The 26306-nt window shown below is 47.9% G+C and overlaps 1 protein-coding gene across 1 annotated transcript in view; it reads right to left on the bottom strand.

Annotated features, from left to right (window-relative positions):
- Positions 1 to 26306, bottom strand: part of LOC140425409 (activity-dependent neuroprotector homeobox protein 2-like) — a 109600-nt gene that overhangs the window by 9231 nt on the left and 74063 nt on the right. The window contains exon 3 of the mRNA XM_072509659.1: positions 23064 to 23176. Within this exon, the coding sequence (XP_072365760.1) occupies positions 23064 to 23171 (108 nt within the window). The 5' untranslated portion in view covers positions 23172 to 23176. The remainder of the gene's footprint in view (positions 1 to 23063; positions 23177 to 26306) is intronic.

Genomic DNA, 26306 nt, shown 5'->3' on the forward strand with positions numbered 1-26306 from the left:
TAACCACTGTGCTACCTTGCTGCCCTATTAATGAATGTGGTCCAGAATAAACAAGAGCGCAAAAGGGTTTAAAATTCACCAGAGGACAAAGGACTTCCAGTGGCGGCTATGTGGCGACTTGCTTTTGGCCCCTTGTTGGGTGATTTTGGGGAGAAATTTAAGTAGTTTGATTGGATAAGTCCCGCCATTAAAGTAACACCCAACAAGTATAATACAAGGCAGCAGATGGGCAAAGAATGGGAGAGGGTCCAGACTGGTGGTGGTGTGCTCGACATCAGAATCCTCACCACCTTCGAGGACCGTGCCCTGGAGGTGACTAGGATGGCTGAGGACAGGACGATCACCAACGCGGGGGCTGGCTGACGCCGCGGAGGTGAGGAACCACCAGGCTTCACCTGGATCAAAACGGGAGTTATTCCCTTACTGACTGACCCACACGCTCTGTAGAAGTAGACTATTTCCTTATACACCTGATAGGTAAAAGGTAGCTATTTAGGATAAATATTAAGCCCCAGTTTTACCCATTTTAAATTAAGGATTTCAACACTCTCATAACCTCAGGCCATCTCAAAACATACAGCTTACAAAACAGCATAACACAGCATAATTCACTTTACTAAGTTCCATTATTCTAGCAAGACTGTACAACATAAAAACAGAAACACAAAAGAATCTGATACATGCAAAAGCAGTAGAGATTAAAACAAACACTTTAACTGAACTAATGAATACATTTTTCTAGACAGTGTCCAAGGACAGGGCAGGCTCCATAGCAACAGCATAGCAACGACACAGTAACATGAAGGCTCTATTGTTATAACAGCTAAGTCAGCAAAAGGCCAGTTCAAGCTGGTCTCAATAACAGCACAATATCGCATTCCTTAACATACACAAGTATGTAGACACGAAACAATTAAAACTAACGTTGCACATTCAAGACTGACAGCTAACCGTCAAATCAAACTTATTTGATTTTAACCCAAACCAATTAGGATTACATCGGCGTGCAGATAGGATTACATAGGGGTGTAGATAGATGGCTAAAGACTGATATGATTTAGTATAACCGCGATAGTCCGTACGGTCATCTTTTTCCTGGATCATTCGATACTTTGATCTAACTTACTCGCTGTCTCTATTTTTCATATTTTTACTTTTCCACTCTGACTCTTGAAGTAAATGCAAGCTGTTTGCCCTAAGCAAGAAAATCATTTCTGTATCATTTGAAAGTTAAATTGTGTACAAATGACTTCTCTTTGAGTCCTTTTGCATGCCGGACTTATTAGAGAATAAGATCTATGTGATTCTCAATTGTGATCAAATAGAAGACAATAAACGATTCTTATTTGCACCAGAGAAGTGTTAACTCAAATTTCTACTTAGTTTTAGTGTTCGCAAGTGCCACTAGATCCGCATGGTAGATCTCTACAACTGGCGTAGTTTGGCAAAAGAGGAGGAGCTCGGAGACGAGATCGGACGAAATCGGAGAGGTTTGGAAACCTTCGGAACAAGTCGGAGACGATCGGGGAGAATACTTTGAAGACGAACGATCGTACCGCTAACGGAAACCCAGAAGGACAGAAGATCCAAAGAAAAATGTCTAGACTGGGGTAAGAAACATCTTTTTCACCCATTAAAAGTCTTAAAGCCAAGACTTAAAGCCGCATCAGTGCTTCGACCCCTAAAAAGGACATTTTTATAGACTGTGTTAATTCAATCGGGTGCTGGTCGTTGAAACTAAAACAGGGCTGAAAAATTAGTCACCGTAGTGTACACAGATTACACACAGTTGGCAACCAAAAAATTGGGTGTAAGGTTGAATTTATGGCGGAAACAAATCCTAAAATAGATTCAGAAGAAATCCTAAAATAGATTCAGAACCTTTAACCGGCGAAGAACTACTTCCAAGGGAGGTAGCGCTGTACCGGATGTCTCTACTGACGATATATTGGGTGATTTTGGATCTTTGATTCGTAGACAATTTGGACTCTGTGAAATTTCAAGAAAAATAGAATCAAAATATGATGTCCCCAGAGGAGTAGTCCCTCGATAATATCAAGAGGCCATGGGGAAAAAAACACACGCTTGCACGGTGAAGAACGTGCAAAATGGTCTCCTGCAATAATGGCACAGCTTCGCAGACAGCAAGAGGTAACGGTTAAAAGTAAAAGCGATCATGACCTTAAGTCCACTAAAGATCAACTAGCCGCAGTTGTTGAGGAATTACGAGATGCAAAATCTAAACTTAAGCATTATGATCAGATTCAAACATTACTGGAAAACGAAACCTTTAAAGTTCAGCAACAACCTTTTCAAATTGGAGAATTACAATGTAAAGTTATTGAAACAGAGTCAAAAAACCAACAGTTACAAACAAAAACTGAGCGAGTCGAAATTGAAAATTGCAAGTTAATCGAAGAAAGATGTATTTTGGAAGGTGAAATGAACAATTTTAAAGGACACTGCAAAATCTTGACAGATAGTCTTGCAGCTTATAATTTAAACCGAAGCACAAACGTGAATGTTAGTTCTGATGCTGGAGTAAGTACTCTAAGCACAGTTCCAAATCCAGTTTCACCTCCAAATTCAATTTCACAAACAATTCCTGTTTCTCAAACAGTTGCACAAACAGCTCCAATTCAACAAGCAGCCCGAGTTGCACAATCAGCTCCAATTCAACAAGCAGCCCTAGTATCAGCTCCAATTCAACAAACAGCCCCAGTTGCACAATCAGCTCCAATTCAACAAGCAGCCCTAGTATCAGCTCCAATTCAACAAGCAGCCCCAGTTGCACAAACAGCTCCAATTCAACAAGCAGGCCCAGTTGCACAATCAGCTCCAATTCAACAAGCAGCCCCAGTTGCACAAACAGCTCCAATTCAACAAGCAGCCCCAGTTGCACAAACAGCTCCAATTCCACAGCCGAGATCAAGTGTCAGGACTAAATCAAAATCTAAATTTCATTTGCCAGTTGAATCAAATGAAGATTGTGATGAAACAAGTTTTCCTAGAATGCAAAATTCTAAATTGATTTGTTTAGCCCCTTTAAAACGCAAACGGGTTAAAGTTGGAAGCAAAGAAGTAGATGATGAAGGTACGGTTATCACTAAAACCATATTTGACCACCATTGGGTTCATGATGTAGCAGACCCTGAAAAAAATTGACAGATGGTCTAAAGATCTTCAACACCCAAAAAGGGGTGGTATGACCACATGGGATCAACTTCACAGATTGCAATCCATTTACCATCTCCAGCCATTTGATGGGAGTACAAATTCTGACTATTATGGTAGGCACTCCTGCCAGTACAACTCTTGGAACAGAGGTAGAAGTTGCCCTTGGAGATGATTTGCAAAATTTAGACGCTGGTTGGCTAGCAGTCAAGAATTGGCCATTATAATTTTGCTCTCAGAGAACCAATTGGTCTAAAAATCACATCTTGCATTCAAAAATATACTGAAGGTATTCAGGATTTCGAGAATGATTTTTACATGTTTGGATAGAATACTCACGAATGACACTTGAAAATGAAACTGACACTTGGGACACAAGCACTTTAGGTCCAATTAAAACGGCTTTTATAGCCGGTATTAAACCTGAAGTTTCTAATGCCTTGAATTTGATTTTACCAACTAGGGCCACAGTTGGTGCATATCACAACATAGTTGACAGATGCATTCAGATAGATCGTGGTATGCATAACCAGGCAATCTATAACACTGCAGCTGCTCAAATGCAGCCTATGTTACCCGCTCAAACGCAGCCTATGTTACCCACTCAAACGCAGCCTATGTTACCCGCTCAAACGCAGCCTATGTTACCCGTTGCTCAAATTCAACCTATGTTACCGTTGCTCAAATTCAACCTGTGTTACCTGCTACTCTAGCGGCAGATGTTGCAGCGCCTGCAGGAATATCAGCAGCAAGTACAATTTCACCAGAAGCGTCAAGGCAAACATGTACCCTTGCTCCATTAAAATCACGTAAGAAAATACCACAATGTTTTTGCTGCGGTAAAAGTAAGACATTGGATGGCAACATGCTATCATAAACAACGGATCGTGTCAAGAGATGACAATGAAGTAGGCAGTGATCACTACAATATGTATCCACCTCGTGGATAATCAAGTAATGCGCACAAACAAGAAGCACCTAGGGTTACGTCCCAACAAGACACACCCAGACTTGCGTACAGGGATTCTAGACCCTCCCAGCCACTGAACACATGTCCATTCTCCCATAGGTCCTCCAGCCGACGGAGTCAGCCCATCCTGGGTGGCATCCTCTCCAGTCTCCCATGAGGACACCTCGGAGGAGAGCTCCGAGGATGCCACTGCAATAGTCGTGTCACAGCTGTCCTCCCCAGTCTCGACCAGCAGATACACGCACCTCGATGGGAAATGTTAGTGGTCAGGCATCTGGGGTACAACCTGGTGAGCACCACACTGCTGCTGGTGTACATCACGTGGAGCAGGAACCCCAGGCGTGACAGTAGTCAGAGGTCTGCTGGATCCCAGGACCGGATGCTGAGCCTCTGGAAGAGGTCATCCCGGAGCTGATGGGCGACAATAGGGTGCAGCTGGGACATTCAAAGGAGATGACAGCGTCACTCCAGCAGATCCATAGCCACTTAAAGGAGTCCCGTGGCTATGGGCGCAGATGTCACCGGCAATGCGTGGCACCGAGGCCAACTCTGCTAGGGTGGCGCCCGCAGTAGAGAGCCTGGTGCACGATATTGGCACCCTTAGTGAAGGTGTCCCAAGGTGTCATGCAGATGGTGATGGCCATGACTGAGGGTATCGACAGATTGTCTGCCTCGCTGGGGGATGTCACCCAGTCACCTTGATGAAGTTCTGCAGGACGTGTCCCGCTCTCAGATGGGCATGGCCGAGACGCTGCGGAGCTTGCCCCAGTCACAGAGGGAGGGCGTCGACATGATGGTGTGGACATTGGGGAGCCACCAGGGCTGGCAGAGCCAGGTGATGCGGGGCAGCCGGGGCTCAAACCAGCTGGCCCTCTGTCCCCAGGGCTCCACGTGCACCGAGGGGAGGAGGGGGCACCAGGTGCCAACCCAGACCCGTGCCATGGAGTGGCGAAGGTGGCCACCAGCTCCCCCTGCAGCGTTGATGAGGCCACGTCTCACAGCCAGCACACGGAACAGGGCTGCACGTGTGCCACCAAGAGAGCCGGGGCCCTCCAGCAAGAGCCCCCAGAAATGCCTGCCAGGGACACCGAAGGCCTTGGGATGTGGTAATCACCTCGTATGTGCACCCTGGGGACACACCAAGACATAGTGATTGGGCTAGGAGGGCCAAGCACATGGAGGTTCACAGAGGGCACTGGGGGCGGTGGGAGGGGAAGAGATTGTAAAACACAATAAACATCTTTGTGCACAACTAGTTTGATGCCTCTGCCACTTTCCTCCGCAATGTGGGCCGATCTCCGAACCCTTGGCCCATCTCTCCAGGCATTCTCTCTCTCTTTTTCCACCAGCCCCCCGCCCACGGCACAAACCCACCCTCCGGCCGTGGACATGTCCCTGGAGCTGTGTCCCCTCACCTAGGTGTTCGGATGTTGGCTGTTGAGTGTGTGGTGTTGCCTCCCACAATGTTCAAGCACAGTGTCCAGGCATCAAGCTGTGATTGGGATGCTAGGCAAAGACTCCCGCTGCATGGCCTGCCCCCCTCACAGGATTCGCTTGGGTTGTGTGAAGTGCTTACTTAACCACAGTTGTCAATTCGCTATTAGCAATCATCTTCAGCCACACATCACAGGCCTTGGCAGTCGGTGCGGGTTATGGGTGGTTGGTGGAGCAGACGGGCAGGGTCAAGGGTTTCCCCCAGAATAGGTACACCCTCCCATGACGGCCCACCCCTGCGGAGGCACCCCCACCCGGAGTTCCCCCATCGAACATTGGGGTGGCAAGTCCATCGCCCCCGGGTTCTTTGCCTGTGAGCAAAGATGGCTACTCACCTCCTTGGCTGCCGGCAGAAACCCTTCTGCCAGATTCACGTTTTTACAAAGATTTACGTTTTTAAAAGGGGAATACTAATTGGCAGCAGCGTGACCACTTGCTGGGGAGGCCGATGGATTTGGGGTGGCTCTCATCAATGATATGGAAATAGGCCTTAGGTGGCGATAATTGTTTTCTCACCACGCTACGGCGAGATCCAGATTTCACCTACAGAAGCGGGCCACTTGCCTCACAAACTGTTTGGTGCCTGGCACTGTTCTCGTTTTCTGCCTCGCCCGGTACTCACCGGTCTCATTTGGCTTGAGTGAGAGCATAACAAGGCCAGAGAATCGCGGCCCATATATCTGCCTCTGGCCCATAGCCCTGAATAGTTTTGCTTAACAAACATCTAACTACCTTAGATTTAAAAATATTTTAAAATATTTTTATTCACGGCATTTCCAGATTTACAAAGCACTAAGCACCCATTTAAATCAAAATATACAAAAAAATACTGATAGTACAGTAAAAAAAAAAAAAACCCACGCAGCACCCCTTGCTGATGTTTACCATTCCTTAAAGGTGATGAACAGCCTCCATCTCAAATATAACCCCATCTCTAATTGCCTCATGGCAAATTAAATTTTCTCCAAATGAAGGAATTCCATCAAGTCACACACCCATCCCGCCCCGTTTTAGACAGCTCCAGATCGCGCCATCCTAACTAGACCCACCTCCGGGCTATCAGGGAGGCAATGGTCAACACATCAGCCTCCCTCTCCACCTGCACTCCCAGATCGTACAACACCACGAATATCGCCACCCACGGGCTCAGAACCGCCCTCACCCCAGAACCTGACAGTCTCCCGCAAATGACTTCCAGAACTCCTTCAACTTCAGGCACCCACAGAACGTATGGGTACGATTGGCTGGGCCCCTTAAGCACCGTCCACATCTATCTATCATCTCTGGAAAAAAACGACTCATCCGCGCCACTGTCACGTGCACCACTTTAAACTGAATGAGGCATAGCCTCACACGAGGAAGTAGAGTTTACCCTTCGCCACGCTTCACTCTATAACCCTGCCATAAATACCCCCAGCTCCTCCTCCCACTTTTGCTTTACATCCTTCACCTATGACCTCGTCCTTTCCATTAGTTCCCCATATGTGACAGAGATCCTACCTCCCCCATCTCGTCCTCAGACAGAATATTTTCATGTAACAACGGGGATGGCAACCTCAGAAAGACGGCCACCTCCTTTCTAATGTAGGCCGTAATCTGCAGCTATCGGAACCTGTTACCCCTCTGCAGCTGGAACTTCCCCAACTTCGCAAACCTACCCTCCCACGAACAGATCCCTAAAACACGATCCTCACCCGCTCCCAGGTCCTAAACACAAGAGTCCATCCCTGCTGGGATAAACCTGCGATTGTCACAAATTGGTGCCCAAAATGGCAGGCCCTCCATCTTAGCCTGCACTGGTTCCACACTCTTAGTAATGAAACCACTGCTAGGTTTGTGGAGTACTCCGCCGGCGAGAATGGTAGAGGCGCCAATAACAGCTCTCAAACTAGTCCCCCTAGACCAGGCCTCTTCCATCCACCCCCCACACCAACCTCTCCTCCACTGCCCACCTACTGACCTGCTCAACATTCGCCCTCCAGTGATAATTCAACAAGCTTGGCTACAACAACCCCCCTCTTTGATGATCTCTTTAAAAACATCCTTAACCCAATACCTTACCAACCCATATAAACTCATCCTATTCACCCTTCCAAAAATAGACTTGGGCACACAAAGATTCTGAAAAATAAACAAATCTTGGGCAAGACGGTCATCTTTACTGCCTGGACTCTCCCTGCCACCCAAAGCAGTAGGGTATCCCGTGTCTTCAAGTCCTCCTTCACCCCCTCCACCAAGTTAGCCAAATTTAACTTATGCAGCCATATACCCAAATATCGGAAACTCTACTTGACCAGCTGAAACGGCAACTTCTCCATGCCTCCCCTGCTCCCAAGAATTCACCGGCAACACCTCACTCATTCCTATATGGAGCTTATACCCTGAGAAGGACCCAAACTATCAATATCCCCATAATTCTCTCCATATTCTCCACCAGGTCGGTAACATAAAACAAATCGCTCACATACAGGGAGACCCGATGCGCCACTCCCCCTCCCTCTTTATACCCCATCACCCCCTGAAGCCCTAAACACCATTGGCAAAGGCTCGATCGCCAACGCAAATAGCAACAGAGACAGCGGACATCTCTGCCTCGTTCCCCGGTACAAACGGAAATATCCCGATCGAACATAGTTTGTGCAAACACTTGCCATAGGGGCCCTATATAACAACCGCATCAAATCCACAAATCCCTACCCAAATCCAAACCTTCCAACACTTCAAACAAATATTCCTACTCAACCCGGTCAAACACCGTCTCCGCGTCCATCAACATTATCACTTAGGTTTCCTGACCCTCCCAAAGGAGGGGGTGAAGGAGGGTCACATTTAACAGCTTCCCAAAATTAGCTGACAATGGCCGTCCATTCACAAGAACATAAGAACTAGGAGCAGGAGTAGGCCATCTGGCCCTTCGAGCCTGCTCCACCATTCAATGAGATCATGGCTGATCTTTCGTGGACTCAGCTCCACTTTCCGGCCCGAACACCATAACCCTTAATCCCTTTATTCTTCAAAAAAACTATCTTTATCTTAAAAACATTTAATGAATGAGCCTCTACTGCTTCACTGGGCAAGGAATTCCATAGATTCACAACCCTTTGGGTGAAGAAGTTCCTCCTAAACTCAGTCCTAAATCTACTTCCCCTTATTTTGAGGCTATGCCCCCTAGTTCTGCTTTCACCCACCAGTGGAAACAACCTGCCCGCATCTATCCTATCTATTCCCTTCATAATCTCATATGTTTCTATAAGATCCCCCCTCATCCTTCTAAATTCCAACGAGTACAGTCCCAGTCTACTCAACCTCTCCTCGTAATCCAACCCCTTCAGCTCTGGGATTAACCTAGTGAATCTCCTCTGCACACCCTCCAGTGCCAGTACGTCCTTTCTCAAGTAAGGAGACCAAAACTGAACACAATACTCCAGGTGTGGCCTCACTAACACCTTATACAACTGCAGCAGAACCTCCCTAGTCTTAAACTCCATCCCTCTAGCAATGAAGGACAAAATTCCATTTGCCTTCTTAATCACCTGTTGCACCTGTAAACCAACTTTTTGCGACTCATGCACTAGCACACCCAGGTCTCTCTGCACCGCAGCATGTTTTAATATTTTATCATTAAAAAATAATCCCTTTTGCTGTTATTCCTACCAAAATGGATAACCTCACATTTGTCAACATTGTATTCCATCTGCCAGACCCTAGCCCATTCACTTAGCCTATCCAAATCCCTCTGCAGACTTCCAGTATCCTCTGCACTTTTTGCTTTACCGCTTATCTTAGTGTCGTCTGCAAACTTGGACACATTGCCCTTGGTCCCCAACTCCAAATCATCTATGTAAATTGTGAACAGTTGTGGGCCCAACACAGATCCCTGAGGGACACCACTAGCCACTGATTGCCAACCATAGAAACACCCATTAATCCCCACTCTTTGCTTTCTATTAATTAACCAATCCTCTATCCATGCGACTACTTTCCCCTTAATGCCATGCATCTTTATCTTATGCAACAACCTTGTGTGGCACCTTGTCAAAGGCTTTCTGGAAATCCAGATACACCACATCCATTGGCTCCCCGCTATCTACCGCAGTGTTAATGTCCTCAAAAAATTCCACTAAATTAGTTAGGCACGACCTGCCCTTTATGAACCCATGCTGCGTCTGTCCAATGGGACAATTTCCATCCAGATGCCTCGCTATTTCTTCCTTGATGATAGATTCCAGCATCATCCCTACTACCAAAGTTAAGCTCACTGGCCTATAATTACCCGCTTTCTGCCTACCTCCTTTTTAAAACAGTGGTGTCACGTTTGCTAATTTCCAATCCGCCGGGACCACCCCAGAGTCTAGTGAATTTTGGTAAATTATCACTAGTGCATTTGCAATTTCCCTAGCCATCTCTTTTAGCACTCTGGGATGCATTCCATCAGGTCCAGGAGACTTGTCTACCTTTAGCCCCATTAGCATGCCCATCACTACCTCCTTGGTGATAACAATCCTCTCAAGGTCCTCACCTGTCATAGCCTCATTTCCATCAGTCACTGGCATGTTATTTGTGTCTTCCACTGTGAAGAACGACCCAAAAAACCTGTTCAGTTCCTCAGCCATTTCCTCATCTCCCATTACTAAATCTCCTTTCTCATCCTCTAAAGGACCAATATTTACCTTAGCCACTCTTTTTTGTTTTATGTATTTGTAGAAACTTTTACTATCTGTTTTTATATTCTGAGCAAGTTTACTCTCATAATCTATCTTACTCTTCTTTATAGCTTTTTTAGTAGCTTTCTGTTGCCCCCTAAAGATTTCCCAGTCCTCTAGCCTCCCACTGATCTTTGCTACTTTGTATGTTTTTTCCTTCAATTTGATACTCTCCCTTATTTCCTTAGATATCCACAGTCGATTTTCCCTCATTTTACCGCCCTTCCTTTTTGTTGGTATAAACCTTTGCTGAGCACTGTGAAAAATCACTTGGAAGGTTCTCCACTGTTTCACTATAAAGTCTTTGCTCCCAGTCTACCTTAGCTAGTTCTTCTCTCATCCCATTGTAATCTCCTTTGTTTAAGCACAAAACTCTACTGCTTGATTTTACCTTCTCACCCTCCATCTGTATTTTAAATTCCACCATATTGTGATCGCTCCTTCCGAGGGGATCCCTAACTATGAGATCGTGAATCAATCCTGCCTCATTACACAGGACCAGATCTAGGACCGCTTGTTCCCTCGTAGGTTCCATTACATACTGTTCTAGGAAACTATCGCGAATACATTCTATAAACTCCTCCTCAAGGCTGCCTTGACCGACCTGTCGGTTAAACCAATCAACATGTAGATTAAAATCGCCCATGATAAATGCTGTACCATTTCTACATGCATCTGTTATTTCTTTGTTTATTGCCTGCCCCACCATAATGTTACTATTTGGTGGCCTATAGATTACTCCTATCAGTGACTTTTCCGCCTTACTATTCCTGATTTCCACCCAAATGGATTCAACCTTATCCTCCATAGCACCGATGTCATCCCTTACTGTTGCCCGGATGTCATCCTTAAATAACAGAGCTACATCACCTCCCTTACCATCCACTCTGTCCTTCCGAAAGGTTTGATACCCTCGGATATTTAACTCCCAGTCATGACCATCCTTTAACCATGTTTCAGTAATGGCCACTAAATCATAGTCATTCACGATGATTTGCGCCATCAACTCATTTACCTTATTCCGAATACTACGGGCATTCAGGTAAAGTACACTTATGTTGGCTTTTTTACCTCTGTTCTGAATCTTAACACCTCGATCAGTAACGTCTCCTAAGTTATATTTCCTCTTAACCTTTCTCCTAATTTTCCTTGTCGTCGAACCCATATCTTCCTGTAACAACCTGCCGCGTCGCTTACCATTAATGTTTTCACTTCCCGTTTTTTTTCTTTTAGTATTCCTGGTCCTATTCACTGAGCTCCCCTCAGTCACTGTACCTTGTACTGTCGCCCTTTTTGATTTTTGACTATGGCTTCTCTGCCTTACACTTTCCCCCTTACTGCCTTTTATTTCTGTCCCTGTTTTACTACCTTCCAACTTCCTGCATCGGTTCCCATCCCCCTGCCACATTAGTTTAAACTCTCCCCAACAGCTCTAGCAAACACCCCCCCTAGGACATCGGTTCCAGTCCTGCCCAGGTGCAGACCGTCCGGTTTGTACTGGTCCCACCTCCCCCAGAACCAGTTCCAATGTCCCAGGAATTTGAATTTCTCCCTCTTGCACCATCTCTCGAGCCACGTATTCATCCTCTCTATCCTGACATTCCTACTGTGACTAGCTCGTGGCACTGGTAGCAATCCTGAGATTACTACCTTTGAGGTCCTACTTTTTAGTTTAACTCCCTAAATCCAGCTTGTCGGACCTCATGCCGTTTTTTACCTATATCGTTGGTGCCTATGTGAACCACGACAGCTGGCTGTTCACCCCCCCCCCCCAGAATGTCCTGCAGCCGCTCCGGGACATCCTTGACCCTTGCACCAGGGAGGCAACATACCATCCTGGAGCCTCGATTGCGTCCGCAGAACCGCCTGTCTATTCCCCTTACAATTGAGTCCCCTATCACTATAGCCCTGCCACTCTTCTTCCTGCCCAGCTGCGCAGCAGAGCCAGCCACAGTGCCATGAACCTGGCTGCTGCTGCCTTCCCCTGGTGAGCCATCTCCCTCAACAGTATCCAAAGCGGTTTATCTGTTTTGCAGGGAGATGACCGCAGAGGACACCTGCACTGCCTTCCTACTCTTGCTCTGTCTTTTGGTCACCCATTTACTATCTCCCTCAGTACCTTTCACCTGCGGTGTGACCAACTCGCTAAACGTGCTATCCACGACGTCCTCAGCATCGCGGATGCTCCAAAGTGAGTCCATCCGCAGCTCCAGAGCCGTCAAGCGGTCTAACAGGAGCTGCAACTGGACACACTTCTTGCTCGTGAAGGAGCCAGGGACAGTGGACGTGTCCCTGAGCTCCCACATCGCACACGAGGAGCATGACACGGGTCTGAGATCTCCTGCCATGTCTTAAACCTTCGGTTAACTTCAACAATTACAATTTCATGAACCCCGTTTGGTCTTCAACTATCACCCATCTGGAGTTTCTTCCTCTCCTTCAACGGTCCCTCAAGAGGCCACCAATTTTTATTTTTTTAATTTTTAAAAATTCATTTACGGGATGTGGGCATCGCCAGTTAGGCCAGCATTCATCGCCCATCCTTAGTTGCCCTTCAGAAGATGGTGGGAGTTGTCTTCTTGAACCGTTGCAGTCCCCGAGATGCAATTACATCCAGTGTTAATGAGTTCCAGGATTTTGACCCAGCGACAGTGAAGGAACGGCGATATATTTCCAAGTCGGGGTGGTGAGTGACTTGGAGGAGAACCTCTCAGTGGTGGGGTTCCCAGGTATCTGCTGCTTTTGTCCTTCTAGATGGTAGTGGCCGTGGATTTGGAAGGTTCAGCTTAAGGAAACTTGGCGAGCTCCAGCAGTGCATCTCGTAAATGGTACACAAGGCTGCCACTGTTCAGTGGTGGAGGGATTGAATGTTTCTGAAAGGAGTAGCAATCAAACGGGGTGCTTTGTCCTGGATGGTGTCGAGCTCAGTGTTGTTGGAGCTGCAGTCATTCAGGCAAGTGAGAATATTCCATTGCACTCCTGACTTGTGCCTTGTAGACGGTGGACAGTCTTTAGGGGTCAAGAGGCGAGTTACTTGCCGTAGGATTCCTTTATCCTGCTATGGTAGCCACAGTATTAATACGAAAAATGAAAATCGCTTATTGTCACAAGTAGGCTTCAAATGAAGTTACTGTGAAAAGCCCCTAGTCGCCACATTCCGGCGCCTGTTCGGGGAGGCTGGTACGGGAATCGAACCGTGCTGCTGGCCTGCCTTGGTCTGCTTTAAGAGCCAGCGATTTAGCCGAGTGTGTTAAACCAGTCCCTATGGCAATCCCGTCGATCAATACCCCTGATCCATCCCAAAATGGCCTCCACCAATCTCTGCCTCCCCAACCGTTCTACCACTCCTAATCCTTATGCGCCTGAATCAAAATAAACTCCCCGCCCCCCATTACCGCCTTATGCACCCCCCACAACACAACATTTGAGACCTCCTCACTGATTGAACTCTACATACGTACGTATGACCATCCCGATCATCTCACAAAACTCCTTATTGGCCAACAACCCCAAATCCAACCTCTGCTGTGGCCGCCGACACCTCCCCTTCGCCAGACACAGGTCCACAAGATGCGGCGCATGGTCCAACACCCCGATCGGCAAGTACTCCATCCCAACAATGGCTTGTCCATGACAAAAAAAACCGATCCAGTAATACACCCGATGAACACGAGAGAAGAAACGTAAATTCCTTTGTGCTCGGCCTACAAAACCAGCCACAAAAACAAAACCTAACCATACAACCACACGTGAAAACATTCAATTCCCTTCCCTCCCAGAGCCCAACACCTCAGGCCGTTCCACAGATGAACCCAACCAAACTACGTCCTCAAAAGTCCCCCAATCTGTGGCCCCTTAAAAAGCTGCTCGACTCCTTCGACATGGCAAAATAATCTCCCATCCCCAGATGAGCTGGGTACAGCACCCCAAACTGCACCTCGTTCCTTTAGAGGACCGCTCTGACCCTGTTAAACACAGGCCACCTCTCTGGCCAGTTCCTCTCCCAAGCCTCAGTAGATACGAACCGTATGGTCTTCCCAGGTGTACTCCTGCGCCAACTTCAGAAGCTTCTCCTTATCCAAGTACCGATGCAGCCTCACGATGATCGCTCTCAGCAGCTCTCCCTCAGCAACATGTGTGCCCGATCCACTTTAGGAGGACGGTCAAAGACCCCCGTCCCTCACCAACTGCTCAAACATCTTGGCCACATACTTTATGGCCCGCATTCCCCTCGATCTCTTCAGGCAGACCCATTATCCTCCCTTCTTGAACAATTCTCCAGGTCATCAGCCTTTTCCCTCAACTTGTTCTGACTCTCCGCCATTATCAGCATTTCAGCCTCCAACAAGGCGGTCCTCATGGTCAGCCACCGCCTCCCCCACCCTCTGGATCAACACATTCTGCACCTCCAGCGTCTGCTCCACTTTCTCCAGGGCAGCCCGAATCGGCTCTGCCACCTTGGCCAGATCCTCAGAGGTTGCCTTCCTTTGCTGCTTCAAATCAGCCCCCAGGAATGCCAACAACTGCTGTGTTGGGCAACTGAGACACAGTTCCCTCCGCCATCTTTTGTCCTGCTGCGCCACGAGAGTCCTCTTGGTCTAAATGTTGCCCCTTATTTGTTGCACTCCTCGTTTGCTAACTCTTTAACATTATCCACAAGGAGAATATTTTAATCTTTGATATTCGCAGTTTTTCCACCTGCCAAAGCCCATAAAACAGGCAGAAAAGGTCAAATAATTCAACCACTAAGGAGCTTTATCCCCCCCGCCCCCCCCACCCCGCCATCAGGTCTACTCCCGGAATTCTCTTTATGCTGGGCAGGCCTTTTCTTCCTGGGTGAAGGGGTTGGCTACTCTGCGATCGTAATCTTGGATCATGTTCCACATTTTGTGGACCTGGTATTGGACTCGGGTCCCTCTCAACGACTCCTGTAGAGATTGGACACGCTGTTGTTGGCGACAAGTTGTTCTGTCAGCATATATCCTCCGCCACTGGGGAGTGCGAGTGAATTCAATATGAGCAAGGCGGTCTCATCAACCACGCTGTGGGAGGCTCTGAAGGCAGTTAGAATGTAATCTCTTACAATGTGCATAAGGATAAATCTGAAAGGGTGGAGAGAAGGGGCCATCCTCGAGCTTGACCATCAGTATGTGATTGCCCCAACGCCGGAGTTTTGGCGAATAGGAAGACACTGCAGACAATGCGCTGCTCTCAAAGGGCAAGGTGAGAGAGAGAGAGAGAGAGAGAGAGAGAGAGAGAGAGAGAGAGAGAGAGAGAGAGAGAGAGAGAGAGAGAGAGAGAGAGAGAGAGAGATTCTACGAGCATGGGGAGAAGACAAATCATCTTTTAGCACACCAGCTGAGGCGGCAGGTCATCTTCCAGGAGATAGTGCCAGTAAGGGAATCGAATGGCGGGTTGGTCTCCTCCCCAGGGAAGGTTAATCCGTTGTTTCATTGAGAGCTATACAAGTTAGAGCCTCCAAAGAGGCTGTCAATGACGCAGTTTTTGGACGGGTTGTCGTTCCCGGTGGTGGAGCAGGGGAGAAGGGAGGAGTTGGAGGTGATAATGGGACCGGAGGAGGTTATGAAGTGTATCGGATTAATGCAGTCGGGTAAAGCTCAGTGTCCAGATGGGTTCCATATTGAATTCTATAAAAAGGTTGCAGGTCAGTTGATCCCACTGTTGCTGGACATGTTCTTTTTTTTGAATTAAATATTTTATTGAAAATTTTTGGTCAACCAACACAGTACATTGTGCATCCTTTACACAATATTATAACAACACCAATAACAATGACCTGTTTTATAAACAAAAACAAAAAATGAATAAATAATAAATAACAAAAATGAAAACTAGCCCTAATTGGCAACTGCCTTGTCACAAGTAACACTCTCCAAAAATATAATTTAACAGTCCAATATATAATTATCTGTAGCAACGACCTATCCATACTATACAGTATATATTAACAACCCTGAGAGTCCTTCTGGTTCCTCCTCCCCCCCCCCCCCCCCCCAACCCCTGCCCCCACCCACCCCTGCCCACCCCCGCCACCCCTCCCCCCCCCGCCCCCCCTCCCCCCCCGCCCCCCCCGCCGTCTATCTTTCTGCGAGGTATTCGACGAACGGTTGCCACCGCCTGGTGAACCCTTGAGCCGACCCCCTTAGGACGAACTTAATCCGCTCTAGCTTTATAAACCCCGCCATGTCATTTATCCAGGTCTCCACCCCCGGGGGCTTCGCTTCTTTCCACATTAGCAATATCCTGCGCCGGGCTACTAGGGACGCAAAGGCCAAAACATCGGCCTCTCTCGCCTCCTGCACTCCCGGCTCTTGTGCAACCCCAAATATAGCCAACCCCCAGCTTGGTTCGACCCGGACTCCTACTACTTTTGAAAGCACCTTTGTCACCCCCATCCAAAACCCCTGTAGTGCCGGGCATGACCAAAACATATGGGTATGATTCGCTGGGCTTCTCGAGCACCTCGCACACCTATTCTCCACCCCAAAAAATTTACTGAGCCGTGCTCCAGTCATATGTGCCCTGTGTAATACCTTAAACTGAATCAGGCTTAGCCTGGCACACGAGGACGACGAGTTTACCCTGCTTAGGGCATCTGCCCACAGCCCCTCCTCGATCTCCTCCCCCAGCTCTTCTTCCCATTTCCCTTTTAGTTCATCTACCATAGTCTCCCCTTCGTCCCTCATTTCCCTATATATATATATCTGACACCTTACCATCCCCCACCCATGTCTTTGAGATCACTCTGACCTGCACCTCTTGTGTCGGGAGCTGCGGGAATTCCCTCACCTGTTGCCTCGCAAAAGCCCTCAGTTGCATATACCTGAATGCATTCCCTTGGGGCAACCCATATTTCTCGGTCAGCGCTCCCAGACTCGCGAACTTCCCATCCACAAACAGATCTTTCAGTTGCGTTATTCCTGCTCTTTGCCACATTCCATATCCCCCATCCATTCCCCCCGGGGCAAACCTATGGTTGTTTCTTATCGGGGACCCCCCCCAAGGCTCCAGTCTTTCCCCTATGCCGTCTCCACTGTCCCCAAATCTTCAGTGTAGCCACCACCACCGGGCTTGTGGTGTAGTTCCTCGGTGAGAACGGCAATGGGGCTGTCACCATAGCCTGTAGGCTAGTTCCTCTACAGGACGCCCTCTCTAATCTCTTCCACGCCGCTCCCTCCTCCTCTCCCATCCACTTACTCACCATTGAAATATTAGCGGCCCAATAATACTCACTTAGGCTCGGTAGTGCCAGCCCCCCCCCCCTATCCCTGCTACGCTGTAAGAATCCCTTCCTCACTCTCGGGGTCTTCCCGGCCCACACAAAACCCATGATGCTCTTTTCAATCCTTTTAAAAAAAGCCTTCGTGATCACCACCGGGAGGCACTGAAACACAAAGAGGAATCTCGGGAGGACCACCATCTTAACCGCCTGCACCCTCCCTGCCATTGACAGGGATACCATATCCCATCTCTTGAAATCCTCCTCCATCTGTTCCACCAACCGCGTTAAATTTAACCTATGCAATGTGCCCCAATTCTTAGCTATCTGGATCCCCAGGTAACGAAAGTCCCTTGTTACCTTCCTCAACGGTAGGTCCTTATTTCTCTACTCTGCTCCCCTGGATGCACCACAAACAACTTACTTTTCCCCATGTTCAATTTATACCCTGAAAAATCCCCAAACTCCCCAAGTATCCGCATTATTTCTGGCATCCCCTCCGCCGGGTCCGCCACGCATAGTAGCAAATCGTCCGCATACAAAGATACCCGGTGCTCTTCTCCTCCCCTAAGTACTCCCCTCCACTTCTTGGAACCCCTCAACGCTATCGCCAGGGGCTCAATCGCCAGTGCAAACAATAATGGGGACAGAGGGCATCCCTGCCTTGTCCCTCTATGGAGCCGAAAATATGCAGATCCCCGTCCATTCGTGACCACGCTCGCCACTGGGGCCCTATACAACAGCTGCACCCATCTAACATACCGCTCTCCAAAACCAAATCTCCTCAACACTTCCCACAAATAATCCCACTCCACTCTATCAAATGCTTTCTCGGCATCCATCGCCACTACTATCTCCGTTTCTCCCTCTGGTGGGGCCATCATCATTACCCCTAACAACCTCCGTATATTCGTGTTCAGCTGTCTCCCCTTCACAAACCCAGTTTGGTCCTCGTGGACCACCCCCGGGACACATTCCTCTATTCTCATTGCCATTACCTTGGCCAGGATCTTGGCATCTACATTTAGGAGGGAAATAGGTCTATAGGACCCGCATTGTAGCGGGTCCTTTTCCTTCTTTAAGAGAAGCGATATCGTTGCTTCAGACATAGTCGGGGGCAGTTGTCCCCTTTCCTTTGCCTCATTAAAGGTCCTCATCAGTACCGGGGAGAGCAAGTCCACATATTTTCTATAGAATTCGACTGGGAATCCATCCGGTCCCGGGGCCTTTCCCGCCTGCATGCTCCTAATTCCTTTCACCACTTCTTCTACCTCGATCTGTGCTTCCAGTCCCACCCTTTCCTGCTCTTCCACCTTGGGAAATTCCAGCCGATCCAAGAAGCCCATCATTCTCTCCCTCCCATCCGGGGGTTGAGCTTCATATAATTTTTTATAAAATGTCTTGAACACTCCATTCACTCTCTCCGCTCGCCGCTCCATCTCTCCTTCCTCATCCCTCACTCCCCCTATTTCCCTCGCTGCTCCCCTTTTCCTCAATTGGTGTGCCAGCAACCTGCTCGCCTTCTCCCCATATTCGTACTGTACACCCTGTGCCTTCCTCCACTGTGCCTCTGCAGTGCCTGTAGTCAGCAAGTCAAATTCTACATGTAGCCTTTGCCTTTCCCTGTACAGTCCCTCCTCCGGTGCTTCCGCATATTGTCTGTCCACCCTCAAAAGTTCTTGCAGCAACCGCTCCCGTTCCTTACTCTCCTGCTTCCCTTTATGTGCCCTTATTGATATCAGCTCCCCTCTAACCACCGTCTTCAACGCCTCCCAGACCACTCCCACCTGGACCTCCCCATTATCATTGAGTTCCAAGTACTTCTCAATGCACCCCCTCACCCTTAGACACACCCCCTCATCTGCCATTAGTCCCATGTCCATTCTCCAGGGTGGGCGCCCTCCTGTTTCCTCCCCTATCTCCAAGTCCACCCAGTGTGGAGCGTGATCCGAAATGGCTATAGCCGTATACTCCGTTCCCCTCACCTTCGGGATCAATGCCCTACCCAGCACAAAAAAGTCTATTCGCGAGTAGACTTTATGGACATAGGAGAAAAACGAGAACTCCTTACTCCTAGGTCTGCTAAATCTCCACGGGTCTACACCTCCCATCTGCTCCATAAAATCTTTAAGTACCTTGGCTGCTGCCGGCCTCCTTCCGGTCCTGGACTTCGACCTATCCACCCCTGGTTCCAACACCGTATTAAAATCTCCCCCCATTATCAGCTTTCCCATCTCTAGGTCCGGAATGCGTCCTAGCATCCGCCTCATAAAATTGGCATCATCCCAGTTCGGGGCATATACGTTTACCAAAACCACCGTCTCCCCCTGTAGTTTGCCACTCACCATCACGTATCTGCCCCCGTTATCTGCCACTATAGTCTTTGCCTCGAACATTACCCGCTTCCCCACTAATATAGCCACCCCCCTGTTTTTCGCATCTAGCCCCGAATGGAACACCTGCCCCACCCATCCTTTGCGTAGCCTAACCTGGTCTATCAGTTTCAGGTGCGTTTCCTGTAACATAACCACATCTGCCTTAAGTTTCTTAAGGTGTGCGAGTACCCGTGCCCTCTTTATCGGCCCGTTCAGCCCTCGTGATCAGCCGAGTTGGGGGGCTTCCTACCCCCCCCCACTTGTCGATTAGCCATCACCTTTTTCCAGCTCCTCACCCGGTTCCCACGCAGCTGTATCTCCCCCAGGCGGTGCCCCCCCGCCCATCCTCTCCCATACCAGCTCCCCCCTCTCCCCAGCAGCAGCAACCCAGTAATTCCCCCCTCCCACCCCCCCCACTAGATCCCCCGCTAGCGTAATTACTCCCCCCATGTTGCTCCCAGAAGTCAGCAAACTCTGGCTGACCTCGGCTTCCCCCCGTGACCTCGGCTCGCACCGTGCGACGCCCCCTCCTTCCTGCTTCTCTATTCCCGCCATGATTATCATAGCGCGGGAACCAAGCCCGCGCTTCTCCCTTGGCCCCGCCCCCAATGGCCAACGCCCCATCTCCTCCACCTCCCTTCCTCCCCCCATCACCACATGTGGGAGAGAGAAAAGTTACCACATCGCAGGATTAGTACATAAAACCCCTCTTTGCCCCCCACATTCGCCCCACCACTTTGTTCGAACGTTCTTTTTAATAACCCGCTCATTCCAGTTTTTCTTCCACAATAAAAGTCCACGCTTCATCCGCCGTCTCAAAGTAGTGGTGCCTCCCTCGATATGTGACCCACAGTCTTGCCGGTTGCAGCATTCCAAATTTTATCTTCTTTTTATGAAGCACCGCCTTGGCCCGATTAAAGCTCGCCCTCCTTCTCGCCACCTCCGCACTCCAGTCTTGATAAACGCGGATCACCGCGTTCTCCCATTTACTGCTCCGAGTTTTCTTCGCCCATCTAAGGACCATTTCTCTATCCTTTAAACGGAGGAATCTCACCACTATGGCTCTGGGAATTTCTCCTGCTCTCGGTCCTCGCGCCATCACTCGGTATGCTCCCTCCACCTCCAACGGACCCGCCGGGGCCTCCGCTCCCATTAACGAGTGCAGCATCATGCTCACATATGCCCCGACGTCCGCTCCCTCCACACCTTCAGGAAGACCAAGAATCCTCAGGTTGTTCCTCCTTGCGTTGTTTTCCAGTGCCTCCAACCTTTCCACACATCGTTTCTGATGTGCCTCCTGCGTCTCAGTCTTCACCACCAGGCCCTGTATATCGTCCTCATTCTCGGCTGCCTTTGCCTTCACGACCCGAAGCTCCCGCTCCTGGGTCTTTTGTTCCTCCTTTAGCCCTTCGATCGCCTGTAGTATCGGGGCCAACAGCTCTTTCTTCATTTCCTTTTTGATCTCTTCCACGCAGCATTTCATGAACTCTTGTTGTTCAGGGCCCCATGTTAAACTGCCACCTTCTGACGCCATCTTGGTTTTTGCTTGCCTTCCTTGCCGCTGTTCTAAAGGATCCACTGCAATCTGGCCACTCTCTCCTCCTTTTTCCATCCGTATCCAGGGGGGGATTCCCTTCTGGTTTACCGCACAGTGTTTTTAGCCGTCAAAATTGTCGTTGGGGCTCCTACCAAGAGCCCAAAAGTCCGTTTCACAGGGAGCTGCCGAAACGTGCGACTCAGCTGGTCATCGCCGCACCCGGAAGTCGTTGCTGGACATGTTCAATGATTCCTTGTCTCGGGGGATGCTGCCGGCCACATTGGCGCAGGCATCCATTGCCCTGATCTTGAAGAAGGATAAGGATCCTACAGAGTGTGGGTCGTACCAACCCATTTAGTTGTTGAATGCTGACGCTAAGTTGTTGGCGAAGATGTTGGCAATGCGCTTGGAGCCCTGCCGTCCAGGGGTGATTTCAGAGGAGCAGACTGTTTTTTGTTAAGAACCGGCAGTTATCAGCCAACATATGGAGATTGTTAAATGTCTTTCTTTCCCCCTCCTCAGTGCCCGAGACCAAGGTGATTATTTCAATGGACGCTGAAAAAGCATTCGATGGGGTTGAGTGGGGGTACCTATTTGAAATCCTTGAAAGGTTTGGCTTTGGGCCAAAATATATGTCATGGATTCGGTTTCTGTACAGGGGCCCCACCACGATTGTGGGACGAATTCCCAGATTTTGGGTTACTTCCAATTGAGCAGGGGTATGAGAGAGGGTTGTCCACAGTCTCTACTTTTGTTTGCCATGGCAATCAAGCCTTTGACCATTGCGTTGAAGTCGTCCACTGGGAGGAGGGGGAATAGAGCGGGGAGGAGGGAGCATAGAATATCTTTATACGCGGATGATCTGTTTCTGTATATCATAGACGCACTCTCCAATATAGAGGAAATATTGAAACTACTTAGGAGTTTTAGCTCCTTCTCAAACTGAATCTGGGCAACGTGAATATTTTCTGGTGAGTCTTCCAAGGAGGGGAGCTGATCTGGGGGAAGTTGCCGTTTCGCCTGGTCAGGACTAGCTTCCGTTATCTGGGAATCAGGGTCCCCCACAATTGGGCCTTGCTCCACAAATGCAACTTTGCTAGTCTGATGAATGGGGAAAAAGCCAACTTGAATAGTTGGGAATCCTCCGTCTGACCTTGGCGGACAGGGTGCAGTCTGTGAAAATGAATGTCCTCCTGAGGGTTTTGGTTTTATTTCTAAAGGTCTTCCAACCTTTCTTTTGTAGTGTCAATAAAATGGTACCCTCATTTATTTGGGAAGACCCCAAGGATTCATAGGATGTTTCTAAAGAGAGAGGGGCAGCTGCGGCTGCCTAATTGTTATATTATTATTGGGCTGCAAGTGATGAAACGGTTACGGGGTGGTTTTGTTTTACTGTGCTATAATGAAAAACGTTTCTGAATAAAAATATTTTTTTAAAATTCACCACAGGACAATTTATAGAAAGAAAAGAGAATTGCATTTGTTTTGCACAATTCAGCTAATCATTACAAAATTATTTGCTGTATAGATCTTTCTTTGTTAGTTCCTACAGGTACACTTTGCTACATACCTCCAATAGTTCTTTACAGTGTTCCAGACCAATATCAGACAGGATCCTCTTCACCTTCTTTCGGGATTTCCTGATGGTTTCCAACTTGGTTACAGGAAGCTGATACATTTTTACTGTTATTGATTAAACAAAGAAAGTTAGGTCAGAATGAAGTTAGAACCAAATTCTCCTCACTTCTGAAACAACAATGGGGACCTGGCTCAATGGGCAAAAGCACCACCCATCAATTGGATTGGTCTAAACAAATTCAGTCTTGGCTTAGTTGTTTACCAGTGCAGGCACGCAGCACACATTTTCAAGTTAATAATTTCACTCAGAACGATGAATTAGAAATTAACTTTAAAAATTATAATAGTACAATAAGACACGCTCTTCAGGTTAGGTAGTCACATCTTCATGTTACTATTTCTTTTGGCCTCTTTTTCTGTGTGCCCTCTACTTGTCTTCACACTTCTATGCCTTGCTCTTTTCATCTGGCTGGGGGCAGCGAAGAGGATGAAAATGTACCTTGCAGGAAGGAGACGGCAGTTGGAATGCAAGGGATAGGAGTCATTGATGGCTGCAAGCTGCAATTTGCATTGGGGAAAATGCAACTTGTCCTCAGCTTCCTTCCCCATCATTCTCTGCCTGCCTCAAATGGTGCTGTGGGACATCAGCAGCAAATAATTGCATTCCGCCACAATTTGTAATCTCATGGGTAGCATTTCCCACACTGTACCATTGCCGCCAAGCTGGGAACAAACACTTGTTCAATGAGCATATCAGAAGCAGCACCAAGTACACCCGAAAGTCAGGTACCAGAGGAGTGACGAGACAACAGGATTACTTGCATGGTGCGCAGAATGCTGTAGACGGCACTAAATGAAGCCACAACCAACAGATCAAATCAATGCTCTGTATATCCTGCCATACCCAGTCGTGAATGGTGGTGGGCAATTAAACTAATGGGCGAGTCAGCCCCCGAAACAACCCCCATCTTCAGTGATGGAGGAGCCCAGCATGCAAGTGCAAAAGATAAGGTTGAAGTGTTTGCAACCATCTTGAGCCAAAGTACCAAGGAATAATCTATCTTGGCTTTTTCTAGAGAACTCTACAATTGCAGAAGCCAGTCTTCACCACATGATATCAGAAGTGACCACTGGACAACAACTAGCTACACCTCTAAACAAGCTGTTGCAGTGAAGCTACAACATTGGGGTCATCCTAAAAATGTGAAAAATTGCCCAGGTACCTCCGGTTTACAAAAGCAGGGCAAACCAACACAGCCAATTACCACCCCAGTCTACTCTCAATCATTACCAAAGTCATGGAAGGTGACACCAACAACGCTATCAAGCACAATTACTTATCAATGACCTGCACAAAGGGACCTTGCTGTTCTTGTACACTAGCCACTGAAAGCAAACATGCAGATAGATCAAGCAATTAGGAAGACAAATGGTATGTTGGTCTTCATTGCAAGAGGACTTTGAGTACAGGAACAGGGTGTCTCTTACTGTATCTGTACAAGGCATTGGTGAGACCACACTTGGGAGTATGGTGCGTGCAGTTTTAGTCTTCTTACCCAAGAAAGGATATACTTGCCATGGATTGACAGAGAGAGTGCAGCGAAGGTTTAATCAAGAGATGGCAGGATTGCCATACGAGGAGAAATTGGGTCGACTGGGCTTGCATTCATTGGAACTTAGAAGTTGAGAGGGCATTCTGACAGGGCTGGACAGACAATGCAGGGAGGTTTCCTCTGGCCGGGGGAGGGGAAGAGACAAGGGATCACAGCCTCAGGGTAAGCAGTAGGCCAGTTAGGACTGATATGAGGAGAAACATCTTCACTCCGAGGCAGTGAACTAGTGCAATTCTCTACCACAGAAAGTTGTGGAGGCCATGTCACTGAATATATTTAAGAAGGAAATGGATAAAGTTTTGACTCTAAAGGCATCAAGGGTATGAGGAGATCACAAGAGCATTTAGAGCTATCATCATGCAGAATGGCAAACCTGCTCAATGAACAGAATGACTGACCCCTGTTCTTATTCTTTCCTATGTTTCTAACCAAGCGTTTTTATCTCTCTTGTACATTTCTGCCCCCATCTGGGAGGAAGCCATGCCTCTTAAGAGCCGACGGTTCACTGCTATGTAGTTGAGGTTCTGAGAGCACTAGTCCACTTCAGACCTCATTAGAGACTTGGACTGGACTAAGGATTAGACAGCTTAATTCCAGAGAAGCGAATGTAACTGCCCTGGACTTCAAGGCAATATTTGATCCAGTGCAGCATCAGGGAGTCCTGGCATAATTGATGTCAATAGGAATCAGGAAAAAAACTCTCCACTAGTTGAGAGTCATATAAAGCATGAAAGAAGACTGTTGGAGGCCAATCACCTCAAGCCCAGGACATCACTGTGCTCAATTCAATCATCAGCTCCTTCCAAGACCTTTCCACCATAAGGTCAGACACTTGCTCCTGATTGCAGCGTTTAGTGCATTTGCATTCACTCAGATAACAAACATGGGAGCAGTAGGCCTCAGGCTTGTTGCTATTGAATAAGATCATAGCTGATCTTGTGCCTCAACTTCACTTTCCCCACCCGTTCAGCATATCCCTCGATTCCCTGAGACATCAAAGTTCGTCTATGTCAACCATACATACTCAATGGAGCATCCACAATCCTCTGGTGTAGAAATGAAGACATTTCTTGCCTCAGTCAAAAATGATCAACAGTCTCCGCAAAGGAGCCATTGTCCTAGACGATGGAGCCAAGGGAAAATAACTTCAATGACTACCCTGTCAAGCCCTTTCAGAACCTTGCATGTTTCAATGAGATCACCTCTCATTCTTCTAAACTTCAAAACGTATGGCCCAATTTACTCAGTCTATTATAAGGTAACCCTCTCATCCACAGAAGCAAAGTGAAATGAATCTTTGTTGTATCATTTCCAATGAAAGTAAATCCTGCACAAAAACTGTGCAGAGTACTTCAGATGAGGCCTCACCAAAGCCCTGTGCAACAGTGCAAGACTTCCCCAATTTTTATATAGGTATTCCAATCGCCTTGCAATAAAGGTAAATGTGCCCTGTGCCTTCCTAATTGTCTGCTGTACTTGCATGCTAACTTTGAGCTCCTTGTATTAACACATATCTCTCAACATCTACAAAATTTGTAGTCTCAAAAATATTCTGCTTTTCTATTATTGAGAGAATAACCTCACTTCCCACATGGTACTTTATGTGCCACCTTGTTGCCCAC

The sequence above is a fragment of the Scyliorhinus torazame genome, chromosome 6 (genome assembly GCF_047496885.1).
Source record: "Scyliorhinus torazame isolate Kashiwa2021f chromosome 6, sScyTor2.1, whole genome shotgun sequence".
NCBI classification, from domain to species: Eukaryota; Metazoa; Chordata; class Chondrichthyes; order Carcharhiniformes; family Scyliorhinidae; genus Scyliorhinus; species Scyliorhinus torazame.